At 41.0% G+C, this 17,022-nt stretch overlaps 1 protein-coding gene across 1 annotated transcript in view; it reads left to right on the forward strand.

Moving 5' to 3' along the window:
* The window catches only part of LOC115167025 (TOX high mobility group box family member 3-like), a 71,941-nt gene extending 61,435 nt beyond the window's left edge, over nt 1-10,506 (forward strand). The window contains exons 4-7 of the mRNA XM_029721049.1: nt 4,023-4,283; nt 4,743-4,973; nt 5,632-5,712; nt 7,724-10,506. Coding sequence (XP_029576909.1) covers nt 4,023-4,283; nt 4,743-4,973; nt 5,632-5,712; nt 7,724-8,578 — 1,428 coding nt within the window. The 3' untranslated portion in view covers nt 8,579-10,506. The remainder of the gene's footprint in view (nt 1-4,022; nt 4,284-4,742; nt 4,974-5,631; nt 5,713-7,723) is intronic.
* Nucleotides 10,507-17,022: the final 6,516 nt, after the last annotated feature.

Consider the following 17,022-nt stretch of genomic DNA (forward strand, 5'->3'; position numbering starts at 1 on the left):
TTTTTTGATACACATGTCCATGTATACACACACACACACACACACACACACACACACACACACACACACACACACACACACACACACACACACACACACACACACACACACACACACACACACACACACACACACACACAAGTTGGATGGAGCCTGATAGGGGAGAGAAGAGAAGGGGTTGGCTTGTCACATCTGGCCACTGTGCATTCGAGATAAGGACTTATTTACAGATTTATGATGACTATCAAGCTATCTTCTTAGATGTCTGCTGTGACTGCAGACAATATCTGCGTCCCAAAGGCACCCTATTCCCTACATAGTGCACTTTGGGCCCTGGTTAAAAGTATACACTATATAAAGAATAGGGTGCCATTTGGGATGCAGCCAATATTCCAATTAAAATGCAAATGAGAGGACAGAAGGACATAAATTAATAGACTTGTTGCAGATTCACACATTACAATCACAGCCACTGTAGCTGGAAATGATGTATTTCCTTTTTCAGGGACTAGTATTATCCAGGGGTGTTTTGATAGCATGGTTAACATAGACGTGTTAACATTAGGCCTAAGCTAGGGTATGTTCGCCTACTCTATAATCACTAACTCCTCTTCGGAGGACAAAAGTAACTTTGTTTGTACAACTTTTTTGTTACAAACAGCATATATGTTACACACATTTTACATACATGGTACTTTTTAACACAGTAGTTACATAGCAAATATATAGTTTTTTCATATAGATTACATGAATCATTCACTCTTTTAGGTAAAAGTTGTGAGCTGTAAAGAGCCGTAGATGTATTTATAGTCACCAGTCCAGTTTATTAGATTATACCACTATAGTCTGTTTAGCAAGCTGGGTTATGTGATATTATTGTAACACTAGTGTAAGCTATTTCACCACAAACCCATTTACAAAAAGACCAGCTATCACTAAAGCCAGCAAACACAAAATACATTTTGAAAGGCAAACGATCTTTGAATAGGGCAGGGACATTATGAAGAAAACTCAACATTTGACACAAATGGCAGGATGTGTCATTGCTCTAAGTGATATTGCATCATTGTGATATTGTGTAGAAGTGTTGAAATGTTGTTACATAGATAGTCATGGCTAAAGAGCTCAGTGTGATGCTCTCAATGAGCAGAGAGTCATTCTGAGAGCACTCACTTCCTGTAGCTCACTACTGGAGGTGACAATGAGACTTGCACATCAAGTGGAACAGTTTCAAACTGAAGATATGTAAATCAACATTACATCGCTATCCCATTGCTCAAGTTTATTTCACCATTTATTCAAAGAGCGAATTGAATGGTTGGCATGTTTTATTTAACCATTTATTCAAAGAGAGAATTGAATGGTTTGCATCATCAGAAAAATATGTCTATAAATTGTATTCTATTGCATCTCTGGTGGAGTATTTCTATGTAAATATTGAATACAATTCTGCCTTGTACTGTTTTATGATAAGTAGTAGACATGGCATATGAGAAAGATGGGAGACAAATGGATTGTAAATTCAATATGTTTCTGTTCTGAGAAGGTGTTTGAATATTGTTTTGAAGACAGGGTTGGTAAGGTTCTCTCAATAAAGCAAGGTGTGTGGGTATATGATGTGTTGATGTTGGGAGAGATGGAGTTTGTGCTGCTGCTGAATACCAGATGGATGTTACTCAGGGAGAACACACGAACACACACATACACACACCACACAAACACACACACCTCCCAAACAAATCACATTTTTGTTGTGTTCGGTTATTTTTCACTATTCCCTGTCAGCTCTGCTGCACTGCTGATCATTCTGTATACTTCTGGCCCTTCTTTGGACACTGTGCTAACAACCCTCCAGACGAGCTTCAATGCCATTCAACTCTCCTTCCGTGGTCTCCAACTGCTCCTAAACACAAGTAAAACTAAATGTATGCTCTTCAACCGATCGCTGCCTGCACCTGCCCGCCCATCCAGCATCACTTCTCTGGACGGTTCTAACTTAGAATTTGTGGACAACTACAAATACCTAGGTGTCTGGTTAGACTGTAAACTCTCCTTCCAGACTCACATCAATCATCTCCAATCCAAAGTGAAATCTAGAATTAGCTTCCTATTTCGCAACAAAGCATCCTTCACTCATGCTGCCAAACATACCCTCGTAAAACTGACCATCCTACCAATCCTCGACTTCGGCGATGTCATTTACAAAATAGCCTCCAATACCCTACTCAACAAGCTGGATGCAGTCTATCACAGTGCCATCCGTTTTGTCACCAAAGCCCCATATACAACCCACCACTGCGACCTGTATGCTCTCGTTGGCTGGCCTTCACTTCATCATCGTCGCCAAACACATTGGCTCCAGGTCATCTACAAGACCCTGCTAGGTAAAGTCCCCCCTTATCTCCGCTCACTGGTCACCATAGCAGCACCCACCTGTAGCACGCGCTCCAGCAGGTATATCTCTCTGGTCACCCCTAAAGCCAACTCCTCCTTTGGTCGTCTCTCCTTCCAGTTCTCAGCTGCCAATGATTGGAACGAACTACAAAAATCTCTAAAACTGGAAACACTTATCTCCCTCACTAGCTTTAAGCACCTGCTATCAGAGCAGCTCACAGATCTCTGCACCTGTACATAGCCCATCTTTAATTGAGCCCAAACTACTACCTTTTCCCCTACTGTATTTATTTATTTTATTTATTTTGCTCCTTTGCACCATATTATTTATATTTATATTTTAACTTTTAACTTTCTTCAAACTACAAATCTACCATTCCAGTGTTTTTTTCTTGCCATACTTTATTTACTTTGCCACCATGGCATTTTTTTGCCTTTACCTCCATTATCTCACATCATTTGCTCACATTGTATATAGTCTTATTTTTTTTCTACTGCATCATTGATTGTATGTTGTTTTACTCCATGTGTAACTCTGTGTTTTTGTATGTTGTCGAACTGCTTTGCTTTATCTTGGCCAGGTCGCAATTGTAAATGAGAACTTGTTCTCAACTTGCCTACCTGGTTAAATAAAGGTGAAATAAATAAAAATAAATAAATAAATAAAATTCTCCCCTCTGAGAGAATGGCAGGCCATGTAATTTCATCCTCAGTGCAATCAATGCAAACACCTACCTCTCCCTCTCTTTACACAAAGAGCTTTTGAAAACCATAATGTTTTATCTGGAAAATATATTAGAAAATATGAAGATGGTATGATATACCCACAACGGTATAAAGAGGAAGAAAAATGCCCATGACATGCCAATCATATCCCTTCAGCCAGTTGATTTATAGAGTTGATTATATAGAAATATTTTTTCACTCTTTGGCAGTTAAAGTATGATCTATGAAACCTGCCAGCAGATAGCATTTAATCTCTAAACATACTGGAGGAGGTATCGTTTTGTGCCCCCATCTGCCAGCCAGGGGAAATGTATAACCTTCAAAATGTCAGACTTCACAGAAATGTATAGCATTTTTATTTGTTGCATGGGCATTAAATCCAAAATGTCTTCGGGGTAGTCATTGTGCATACAAATGTTTTTGTCCTGGCATTTGAGGTTATGTAGCTTAACCATCTCAAGGGTGCTAACTCAGTCCATTATACACCAGGGTATGAGCATTCAAAGCTGTGCCACAGATTTCCATACAATAGAGTGTTGTGAACCGTATCAATTGAGCTGTGAAGCCATCTATTAATGGCAGATCGAACTGGCGACTCAGGTTTCAAGATAATTCATCATAGTTGATAATGGGAGACGTTAAAGACCCAGGGCCATGTGTTATGTTATGTGATGCATTGTGGCCATGTGACAGTCTGGAAGAATGTGATGATCAGATTCTTTTACTGCTATGCTCTGGTCCAATATATGTTTGTGCTGTATAGCCAAGTCCTACTTGGTTGTGATGCCAAACAAATGGCTATATAGCACAAACAGATCTGGGACCAGGCTACAGATACAGTACAGTCTCTTAAAAGATGCTGTCATATTTACTGACTTTTCCCTCTTTCTCCTCTGATTCAGAACATGCAGGGCCACCTCCGCCAGTACCCCCCTAACCCCGCCATGGTCATGAGATCCATCATCAGCATGAACAACCCCAATGGTATGATGTCCCGGAACCAGCTGACCACCATCAACCAGTCCCAGCTCAGTGCCCAGCTGGGCCTGAACATGACAGGACCCAAAATCCCCCATACTTCGCCCTCACCACCAGCCAGCAAGTCGGCCACGCCCTCACCCTCCAGCTCTATCAACGAGGACGACCAAGACCAGGACAATAGGGTGAGTGAGGAAAACTCTATGAAAGGGCCTTAAATAAAAACACATTTTAAAGAAGGATGCACTAAGACTGTGCTCACTTTAGTGTGAAATAGACCTGATTGAATAGCACAGTGCCTGCTTGATATTCATATACATTTGTTGAGGGTGGTTGTGTTAGTAAAGTGTCACATGCACATTTGGGCTCCTGAGTGGCGCATCATCTCAGTGCAAGCGGCGTCACTGCAGTCCCTGGTTTGAATCCAGGCTGCATCACATCAGGCCGTGATTGAGAGTCCCATAGGGCGGCGCACAATTGGCCCAGCGTCGTCCAGGTTTGGCCGGGGTAGGCCGTCATTGTAAATAAGAATTTGTTCTTATCTGACTTGCCTAGTTTAACAAAATAAAATTCCTTTGGCACTACAACAAGTCACCGTTGAATTACATTCATCTGTCTAAACCAGATCACTCTTCTTGTAACAGGTAATGGCAGGAGAGAAGCGCCCAGCACCAGATGCTGGGAAGAAGCCCAAGACCCCCAAGAAGAAGAAGAAGAAGGACCCCAACGAGCCCCAGAAGCCAGTTTCAGCCTACGCCCTGTTCTTCAGAGATACACAGGCCGCCATTAAGGGTCAAAACCCCAACGCCACCTTTGGAGAGGTTTCCAAGATAGTGGCCTCCATGTGGGATGGCTTGGGAGAGGAACAGAAGCAGGTAATCCATCACTATTTGTCAGAACAGTCCTACACTATGACGTTTACACCACTGGGTCTGCATTCACAAAGACTGTGTTTACACAGGCAACCCAATTCTGATTTTTTTTCTCATTAATTGGTCTTTTGACCAATCTGAAAAAGATCTGATGTGATTGGTCAAAAGACCAATTAGTGGAAGAAAAAACGAATCTGAATTGGGATGCCTGTGTAAACGCAGCCATAGCACCTCAGACTAGGAGAGCTGATATAGAATCAGTTTAGCCTTTTAGATCATACTGAATACGATTATATATGAACAAGACAGGGGAGACTTACCAGATCCTGAATGAGCACTTCTACTCTGAGATGCTTTGTGAATACGGGCCCTTGAATTTTATATCTGATTGAGAAGCAAATGCATGATGATCAGTAATTAGCAGTAATTGCTCTAAAGGGATGCATGAAGTCAGATTGTATAATTTCTCCCGCCCGCTCTTTTCCCAATCAATATGTGGAGAGCTACAGAAATAAATAGATGAATATAGACATCAAAAATAGAAGGCTTTTTAGTCTGTTATATTGTGCTGCCTATGCCTGCATTTAGATGTTGTATCTCTTTACAGAGTGATCCTTTGTTTGTCACCTGTCATTCACTCCTGTCGGTCTTGTCATAACAGGGCTATAAAAGCAAAACAGAGGCTGCTAAAAAGGAATATTTAAAAGCCCTCGCTGCCTACCGCGCCAGCCTGGTTTCAAAGGTGAGACACTGCTTTCACTTTTCACCCAACAGAAGTGTGAACTGCTGGAAAGAAGCCCAAGACGCCTACTTTTATTTCTGACTTTCTGACTGTTATATTTTTGATTTGACTTGATTATTATTGATATTTGTACTGCAGTGTTGAGAAGCGCTTGCAAGGAAGCATTTCACTGTACCGTTTATACATGCAGTATTCTGTGCATGTGACAAATAAACATTGATTTGATTTTAATTTAATTGTGACAAGTAGTAAACTTACAGTTGATGTCAGAAGTTTACATACACTTAGGTTGGAGTCATTAAAACTCATTTTTCAACCACTCCACAAATTTCTTGTTAACAAACTATAGTTTTGGCAAGTCGGTTAGGACATCTACTTTGTGCATGACACAAGTCATTGTTCCAACAATTGTTTACAGACAGATTATTTCACTTATAATTCACTGTATCACAATTCCAGTGGGTCAGAAGTTTACATACACTAAGTTGGCTGTGCCTTTAAACAGCTTGGAAAATTCCAGAAAATTATGTCATGACTTTAGAAGCTTCTGATAGGCTAATTGACATCATTTGAGTGAATTGGAGGTGTACCTGTGGATGTATTTCAAGGCATACCTTCAAACTCAGTGCCTCTTTGCTTGACATCAGGGGAAAATCAAAAGAAATCAGCCAAGACCTCAGAAAAAATTGTAGACCTCCACAAGTCTGGTTCATCCTTGGGAGCAATTTCCAAATGCCTGAAGGTACCACATTCATCTGTACAAACAATAGTACGCAAGCATGAACACCATGGGACCATACCGCTCAGGAAGGACACGTTCTGTCTCCTAGAGATGAACGTACTTTGGTGCGAAAAGTGCAAATCAATCCCAGAACAACAGCAAAGGACCTCGTGAAGATGCTGGAGGAAACAGGCACAAAAGTATCTATATCCACAGTAAAACGAGTCCTATATCGACATAACTTGAAAGGCCACTCGGCAAAGAAGAAACCACTGCTCCAAAACCGCCATTAAAAAAAAGCCAGACTACAGTTTGCAACTGCACATGGGGACAAAGTTCGTACTTTTTGGAGAAATGTCCTCTGGTCTGATGAAACAAAAATAGAACTGTTTGGCCATAATGACCATCGCTATGTTTGGAGGAAAAAGGGGGAGGCTTGCAAGCCGAAGAACACCATCCCAACCGTGAAGCACGGGCTGGCAGTATCATGTTGTGGGGGTACTTTGCTGCAGGAGGGACTGGTGCACTTCACAAAATAGATGGCATCATGAGGATGAAAATTATCTCAAAACATTAGTCAAGAAGTTGAAGCTTGGTCGCAAATGGGTCTTCCAAATGGACAATGACCCCAAGCATACTTCCAAAGTAGCGGCAAAAAAGCCCTGACCTCAATCCTATAGAACATGTGTGGGCAGAACTGAAAAAGCATGTGCGAGCAAGGAGGACTACAAACCTGACTCAGTTAAACCAGCTCTGTCAGGAGGAATGGGCCAAAATTCACCTAAATTATTGTGGGAAGCTTGTGAAAGGCTACCTGAAACGTTTGACTCAAGTTAAACAACTTAAAGGCAATGCTACCAAATACTAATTGAGTGTATATAAACTTCTGACCCACTGGGAATGTGATGTAAGAAATGAAAGCTGAAATAAATCATTCTCTTTACTATTATTCTGACATTTGACATTCTTAAAATAAAGTGGTGATCCTAACTGACCTAAAACAGGGAATTTTACTGTGATTAAATGTCAGGAATTGTGGAAAACTGAGTTTAAATGTATTTGGCTAAGGTGTATGTAAACTTCCGACTTCAACTGTAGATTTTCAAATGTTCCTACATGAGCTGCATCAACATCCTGAATCTTTTCAAGATTACAATCTTAGAAAAGTAAGAGGCTTTATAGCTTTAAGTTGTTACCTCAGGCTATTGTCAAAATAAACATATTTGTTTAGTGAGTAACTCTAGTGTCCATTCCTAGTCTGTATCTAACATCCTGTTGTTTCGCTTCCAGGCTGCCCAGGAATCAGCAGAGGCTCAGACCATCCGTTCAGTCCAGCAGACCCTTGCCTCCACCAGCCTGTCCCCAGGTCTGATGCTGCCTTCGCCACTCTCCCAGCACCCGTCCATGTCCTCCATGTCCTCCATGGCCCAGGCTCTCCAGAACGGCATGCCACGGGCCATCGCCCCCAAGCCGCTGCAGATGAGGCTGGGGGGCAACCAGATTGTGACCTCGGTGACGGTGCAGCACCAGAACATGCCCAACGGTGTGCCATCCCAGCTGCTGAACCAGATGGGTGGAGGTGGTGGAGGAGGGGCCATGGTGGCAGGAGCCCAGCCCACGGCCGTGTCCCAGATGAGCCCGCCCATGCAGGGTGGCGTGGGGGGGCACATGCAGCAGCTGCAGCAGCAGCAGACACAGCAGCAGCAGATGCAGCAACACCTGCAGCACCACCAGATGCAGCAGCAGCAGATGCACCACCAGCAGATCCAGCAGCAGATGCAGCATCAGCATTTCCAGCACCACCTCCAGCAGCAGCTGCAGCAACACAACATGCAGCAACAGCAGCAGCAACAACAACAACAGCAGCAGCAGCAGCAGCAGCAGAGGCATGACATGCAGCAACAGCAACTGCAACTCCACCAGATGCAGATGCAGCAGCTCCACCAGCAGCAGATGCAGCAGCATCTCCAACAACAGCAGCAACAGCACCAGTCCCAGTGTTCCCCACCACAGCACTCACCCAGCACGCCTCAATCAGTGGGGGGCTCCGCCTCAATGGGCAGTCCCCAACCCGCCCCCCAGCAGCCACACCCCTCCCAGATCCAGGCCCACGCCCAGGTTCTGTCCCAGGTCTCTATCTACTGAGCCAAATGAATGGAAGATATCTATCTTATCTCAAAGAAGAGGAATAGAAATAAAAGCATAATTTCCACATTGCTTTTCTAAGTTACACTTAAGAAGTGTGTAAGAATTAGAATGTTTTACAAAGAACTTGTCCATTGTTATAGACGGATATGAATACCTACGTAGACATGTAAAGGGGCAGATACCTTAGCTGGATTTTGTCTATAAAATAGGCTGCGCTATGAGGAAAAGTCGGTAGGCAAATGCCCATTGATTGTTTATTGTTTGTTTTTTTGTCTTTCTCTGCTCAATAGTCAATTCAAAACTGACTTTGGGCACATTTGTGAAAAGACTGGTATACCTGACTCACACAGGGGAAGGAATGCCCTGTTTTTATTTAACGATAGAGCTTTATTTATGAGGTCAAAGTTGTCAGTTCAGCTCAACTACTGGACACATTGAATGGATTTCAACAGGCATTTTTTGCAGCTCTAACCTCTCCCAGAGAAGAACACCTGAACTGAATGACTTACAGGTACAATACTGGAGACCAGTAATCCACACATTAAACTTGTTTCCACACTGTCCATTATATTATGAGACTTTCTACCCTTTTCCCATTTTTCTCTTGCTCTACATTCCTGCAGATGTAACTGTTTAACAAATTGCCTAAGGGAAATTCTCCATTAAACCATCATGCATTTCAGGCCAATGTGATATCTGAGCGCATTCATCCTATGGCATGAAGGCAAGAGACAATATCTTAAGGAAAAAGGGAACTGAAAAATGTCTTGGGGATGGAGGATTGTGGGGGTTGCTGTATGGAGGAATGGAGGAATGGACAGACTGAGAGACATAAACTGCCATAAGATAATTTATGTCATCATATGTCATCAAACTGTAAATGTAACCTACTGTAAGTGTTTTGTAGAGTTGGGGACCTCCTCTTTCCACTAAAATACCCATTTGCTCAAAACGTGTGTTTAAACTGACACTCCAAAAAAATCCTCCTTCTATGTATTTGTTTTTACCTCAGATGTTTAACAATTATGTTTTTTTTGGTGTGATAAAGGGGATATTTTATGGTAAATGAAAAATTCCACGATCAAGGTTGATGGTTTCATGATTGATTGATGTATTTTTACACTACGTACTCCTTGATACTACAAAACGTATCAAAAGTAAGAAGAAGTAGCAGAGACACTTTGTTGCACTGTCAGAACCAATTGAAAAGGCAATGGGGGTATTTTCTTGCCAGATGAAGTGATTTATCCATGATGAAAAGAGAAAAGTTGTACATTTTTCATATCACCTGTTGTAAAGTTTTAATATGTGAGGCTGTAATTAAAACATTGGTAAAAATGACCTGTATGATTACTATATCACGTAGTGCATTTCTGCTCTTTTATACTTTTTTATGAGTTATAATAGCAGCAATTCATTTGTTTGTATTTTGCTTACAGATAAAAATCCAAGTGATTTTTGAAAACTGTCCATAGAATAAATACATTTCAGTATGAATATTCTACTTGTTTTTGAGCTCTTAATAGGACATTTAATTTAACATTTGAGCTTAAATGAAAACAATCAGAGACATTCCATCTATTATATGATACTAGCCATACTTTTGTATGACGTCTCCTTATTGTTAGCTATTGAAAAGTTTAAAGAGAAAAACAATATTTATGTATATAATTATTTCAAAATAATAATAAAAAAAGAGATTTGTATGCTTTGTATGGAGTAACTAAGACGTATAATATAATAATAATAACGATGCAGGGATATAAAACCTACTTTTCATGTTGCCATTATTATAGTGTGTATATGTTTCTCTGTGATTTCAACATGGAGTACCAACCATTGTAACTGTGTCAAACAAACAGTGTTGAGACTGGGAAGAGTCAGCATGTAACTGGTGCTTGTCTCAATAACAGTCCTCATTCTCACTGACAAATGTTTTGGATTCTGACTCTTTCTTCACCAGGAACTAACCGTTTCGTACCACCACATATTAACTACTTCATTTCTAAGATAGCCTATCCTCAGGGGGCTCTGAGCTTACATCAACATGGTGAGTGAGTGGGGGAGGGAAGGCTGGTAAACAGTAATTATCATATATCCACAATGAGCAGCAAAGCCATTAGACTATGTAAGGGGGAGGGACATTTATGTTAAACACATTGTAAAATATATCTGGACCTGTAAAAGAATTGTGAAATAAAACTCATGTATATTTTATATCGCTGATTTATATAATTTTCAAATTGTGGCTTTGTATTCAATTAGTTAGTTTGAAATGGCATTTATAATTTTGGTTTTGAGGGCTGGCTGCTTTTGCTTAGTGTGTAGTGATTGGCTCTTCATCTCTGTGTGGAGCAACGAAGTCCATTTCTCCGTCCGGCGTGATTAATTGCAGCATCTGTCCTGTCAGAAGGCAGTAGTGAAGAGGTCCGCAGAAACTGCAAATAAGCTCTGGCAACAGTCTAAAAGCGCTTATGATGAAATGAAAATTAAAAACAGCAAGTGCCGTCCATGACCTGAATCTTAATAGGAGGGAGGTGGGGGGGAAGGAATGAGAGAAAATGTAGAGTGGGGTGTCCATGGCGACCAAACACATGCTTAAAAACACAGTAATGAGGCGGAGTGAAATGGCTAATATTATTCTGAACAGATTCACGACGGAGCTTTCATTAATAATGCATGGAGCTCCTTGTTATTCCATAACCCCACAGCACGGTCACTGTGTAGACAAATATCTCACAGCCAGGGATGGGAATTTTGGGACTGTTCAATAAAAAGGCTACAGATTCATTTTCAAAACATTGTTAGTAGCCTACATCCTCAACATACATTTTAAATGATTACTGTTGAGTAAGTCTTCTTTGGGAGACTGTCTGGATTAGATTGAAGATCTAGCTGAATATATTTCATTTGCTTTCAGTGGACTTCCATTGAGGTTTTCTGCAGGCATTTCCACTACATCATAACCAGTGTATTTATCTACATTTACAGAAGTAGGCAAGTGCAAAATGTATAATAAATGATTCCTCCTCACAATTTGGCCGTTTTGATAACAAACATAACATAATAATAAGTAATATGTTAGGCTATATCAGGGATGGGCAACATTTGAAGGCCCTCTGATAGATTTCCACAAAAAAAAAACTCAGTCGGGGTCTCAACTTACTGTTACAAGTTAGAATCGTAAAATACAGAAGGTGCCATTTCGAAATGTGGCTGTGCATCAGCAGTTTTTCTCTTGTTATGTCAGTCACTGATAGTCACTCAATTAGCCCATGTCAGCTAATTTGTTTTCGATTGGTAAGTTAGTCTAGCGGCCAGCTATCTAAACTTAATAAATTATGGTTAAATTACCGACCGGAGGCCCCCATTGATTTTGTTAGTCAGTCTTACTCAGATATCATATCAAAAACTGCAAACAATTCTCTCCATCCTATGGCAAAATGTGTAGAATCTTTGTAAATTAGCTGTAAAACATCACATTCCCCCCCAACCCATTGCAAAATGAGTAGAATTGCATGAAATGTTGCAAATTCACTCCGCCCTATGGCAAAATGTGTAGAATTGCAGTAAACTTGCTTTAAAACTACAAAATTGTCTCTACGCCCGATGTCAAAATGTGCAGAAATTAACTCAAAAAAATGTCTCTGTTCTCTCAAGGGGAGGGGCTGCTAAAATGTTTTGCTCGCAACTGCTGCCCCTCATGATGCGTTCAGATTTTTTGTGGCCCCTACCACAATCAAAGTTGTCCAACCCTGGGCTATATACTTCATGCATAACCTGAGCTAGTTGCCTTCATCCTTATTTGGGTCTTATGCCTCATATGCTTGGCGTTGTGTTAGAGGAAGCCTGAGGAGCCAGACGTGGAACCTGTATGATCCCTATATTTTAATGATTTATTTGGGTCCTGTGTTTTCCTGTTCATTGCACAGATACAATGTAGCCATAACAATAGCCCTGCTGCTACTGACTCCTAGTCCCCCAAACACCCAGACCCACATAGGCTTGGGCCATACCCCACACCCAAGCTACAGCCAATATCTGTATCTGGACTTGGACTCCAACTCCGGTATGCAGAGTTACTGACCTGACACTTTGCCCATCAAAACTATGTCTAATTTAAAAAGCACGCAGCCTTTGGGTGTGTCTGAAATTGCACCCTATTCCCTTTATACAGATGCAGGATCTTAATTTGATCACCCTTTTGCAGGAGAACTTTCCTGCAATGGAGTAAATGTAAAACGTGTAGTGTATTTGAGGTTTAAAAAGGCTTCTGAAGTTTGTAAATTCACCTTGATTTCAGATTTGATTTTCCCTTACAAAAAATGTATTAACCTCCGATAAAATGTCAGTTAATTATAATCCACATAATAATTCACAACGCTGTAGGATTAGTTTCCTGCTGTAGCAAACTGTCTCAAATTAAGATCATACATCTGTAGTGCACTACTTTTGACCAGAGCCCTATGCGAACCCTGGTCAAAAATTATTTTCCTGCTGTAGTAAACTGGCTCAAATTAAGATCCTACATCTGTAGTACAATACTTTTGACCAGAGCCCTATGCGAACCCTGGTCAAAAATAGTACACTATATAGTATTAAATAGAACGTTGCGGCCCCGCCCGCATGTAGAGAAAACAACCCATGGTTACCTAATTGGGTCACAGCAAACACGTGACCTATTTCAAACACAATTTTATTTTTGTCTGCTTGTTTTAGTCAATTACAAAACTACATTTAAGAAAAATACATGTCTAAAGATTACTTTTCAACATTGCCTGCTCCCAAGCGTTCTCACTACCTAGAAAAACGTAATATTGTAGGGCCTCCCTCATGCCCCATTTTGTGATGGCGCTATCCGTAGCCACGCAAGTCAAGAACAACAACACAAACAAACGGACTATAAAGCTACAAGTAGTGAGTGGAGTTACAAACGGACTATACTAAACGAGATAAATGTCTTACCTGTGATTAAATGTTTTCCCTACTGTGTTTCCCGACACCGGGTCCCCACAATTTCCCAGTCTTCCACATTGAAAACCTGAAGACACAGCACTCTTCTCGCAGGGTCTATTTCCCTACATGGGATTTTTTTACCTGGATACATTGACCAGCACAGCAGATTTTAGGCATTTGTTGTTATTTCTGTATAACAAAAAATCTACGCCAAAGTTGGCTCTTTTAATGGGGTCAATGGGAAAGAATGTTTGTTTTCCCCAATTTGTGGGCGAGGTCGAGGGGAATATCGACTCGGGGTATAGAGAATTGGCTGCCATTATCAGATTCTGCCTTTAACTACTAACACCTGGTCCTGGAGAGATGACAGTTGACCCTCCAAGTCCAATGGCAAAGCTTTGTTTAAGGGAACCGTTAAGCTCACATGTTTAAAGTCCACTGGTGATCTTTGTTTAGAGAACTATTGACCCCATGGTTCAATGATGAACTTTGTTTAAGGGGGCTCGCTGACTCTTCAGGTTTTGGGAAGATGAATTCTTGACTCCCCTGACCAATGGTAACCTTTGTTTAGGGAACTTTTGATCCAGCAGACCATGGATGGACATAGTTGAGATGATAAGCAACCTCTCAGGATGATAAGACTAATTTAGTGTCTGTGGGAAGCTTGTGATAACCCCATACAACCCCTGTAAAACTTTCACTGATATGTGTCCATGATGTTAGTGTGTGGCATTTGCATTTTATTATCGCTATAATGAATATATAATGCCTTGGGTTAGGGTCCTTTGCACTGTTTTTTGTAAAGCAAAAAAAACCACAGCATTACATTTTACATTTTAGTCATTTAGCAGACGCCCTTATCCAGAGCGACTTACAGTAGTGAATGCATACATTTCATACATTATTTTTCTGTGCTTGCCGTGTTAGTAGTATAACCAGCACATTGAAACCTAGCACACACACATACACACACAGGACACACACTTGCCCACACACATTCTCAATTATTGGTGACAGTGATTCAGTCTTTAGGCTCATCCCCTCTTTTGTTGAATTCAGTGAATGTAAGGCTGAACTGGCCACTCTACTGACCTTGGTTGGTCTGAGATTCATGCTATGTCACACTATATCACAGGCCTGCTATTTGCATTAGTTTACCATACAAATATAAAATACCATATTTAGAGGGGTACCCAGCTCCAGACGTGATTTAAAGGTTTGTAATCAGACAATAATGTAGGCTTACAAACATCCTTACTAACCCAGCGTAGAGGCTACCTCCTGAAATAGAACCAAATACAAACTGGAAATCCACTCTGACAGTATACATTGAGCATACAAAACATTAGGAATACAGTTGAAGTCGTAAGTTTACAGACACTTAGGTTGGAGTCATTACAACTCGTTTTTCAACCACTCCACACATTTCCTGTTAATTAACAAACTATAGTTTCGGCAAGTCGGTTAGGACATCTACTTTGTGCATGACACAAGTCAATGTTCCAATAATTGTTTACAGACAGATTATTTCACTTATAATCACAATTCCAGTGGGTCAGAAGTTTACATACACTAAGTTGACTGTGCCTTTAAACAGCTTGGAAAATTCCAGAAAATTATGTCATGACTTTAGAAGTTTCTGATAGGCTAATTGACATAATTTGAGTCAATTGGGGGTGTACCTGTGGATGTATTTCAAGGCCTACCTTCAAACTCAGTGCCTCTTTGCTTGACATCATGGGAAAATCAAAAGAAATCAGCCAAGACCTCAAAATAAAAATGGTAGACCTCCACAAGTCTGGTTCGTCCTTGGGAGCAATTTCCAAATGCCTGAAGGTACCACGATCATCTGTACAAACAATAGTACGCAAGTATAAACACTATTGTACCACGCAGCCGTCATGCCACTCAGGAAGGAGACATGTTCTGTCTCCTAGAGATGAATGTACTGTGGTGCGAAAAGTGCAAATGAATCCCAGAACAACAGCAAAGGACCTTGTGAAGATGCAGGAGGAAACAGGTACAAAGTATCTATATCCACAGTAAAACGAGTCCTATATCGACATAACCTGAAAGGCCGCTCAGCAAAGAAGAAACCACTGCTCAAAAACCGCCATAAAAAAGCCAAACTACGGTTTACAACTGCACATGGGGACAAAGATCGTACTTTTTGGAGAAATGTCCTCTGGTCTGATCATGTTGTGAGGGTGCTTTGCTGCAGGAGGGACTGGTGCACTTCACAAAATAGATGGCATCATGAGGGATGAAAATTATGTGGATATATTGAAGCAACATCTCACGACATCAGTCAAGAAGTTAATGCTTGGTCACAAATGGGTATTCCAAATGGACTATGACCCCAAGCATACTTCCAATGTTGTGGCAAAATGGCTTAAGGACAACAAAGTCAAGGTATTGGAGTGGCCATCACAAAGCCCTGACCTCAGTCTCATAGAAAATGTGTGGGCAGAACTGAAAAAGTGTGTGCGAGCAAGGAGGCCTACAAACCTGACCCAGTTACACCAGCTCTGTCAGGAAGAATTTGCCAAAATTCACCCAACTTATTGTGGGAAGCTTGTGGAAGGCTACCCGAAATGTTTGACCCAAGTTAAAACAACTTAAAGGCAATGCTACCAAATACTAATTGAGTGTATGTAAACTTCTGACCCACTGGGAATCTGATGAAAGAAATAAAAGCTGAAATAAATTATTCTCTCTACTATTATTCTGACATTTGACATTCTTAAAATAAAGTGGGGATCCTAATTGACCTAAGAAAGGGAATTCTTACTAGAATTAAATGTCAGGAATTGTGAAAAACTGAGTTTAAATGTATTTGGTATGTAAACTTCTGATTTCAACTGTACCTGCTCTTTCCATGACTTAGACTGAGCAGGTGAATCCAGTTGAAAGCTATGATCCCTTATTGATGTGACTTGTTAAATCCACTTCAAATCAGTGTAGATGATGAGGAGGATACAAGTTAATGAAGGATTTTTAAGCCTTGAGACAATTGAGACATGGATTGTGTATGTGTGCCATTCAGAGGGTGAATGAGCAAGACAAAATATTTAAGTGCCTTTGAACGGGGTATGGTAGTAGGTGCCAGGCACACCGGTTTGAGTGTGTCAAAAACGGCAATGCTGCTGGGATTTTCACACTCAACAGTTTCCCGTGTGTATCAAGAATGGTCTACTACCCAAAGGACATCCAGACAACTTGACACAACTGTGGGAAGCATTAGAGCCAACATGGGCCAGCATCCCTTCGGAACGCGTTCAACACCTTGTAGAGTCCATGCCCCGACGAATTGAGACTGTTTTGAGGGCAAAAGGGGTGCAACTCAATGTTAGGAAGGTGTTCCTAATGTTCTATACACTCAGTGTATGTAGGCCTAATGAAACTATTCTATGAACACAGTCACTACACATCACTTCAGTTTGTTTTAGTTCTCATGTCTCTTTAAATCCAACCATCATGTGAAA

This window comes from Salmo trutta, chromosome 29, assembly GCF_901001165.1.
Source record: "Salmo trutta chromosome 29, fSalTru1.1, whole genome shotgun sequence".
In the NCBI taxonomy this organism is placed as follows: Eukaryota; Metazoa; Chordata; class Actinopteri; order Salmoniformes; family Salmonidae; genus Salmo; species Salmo trutta.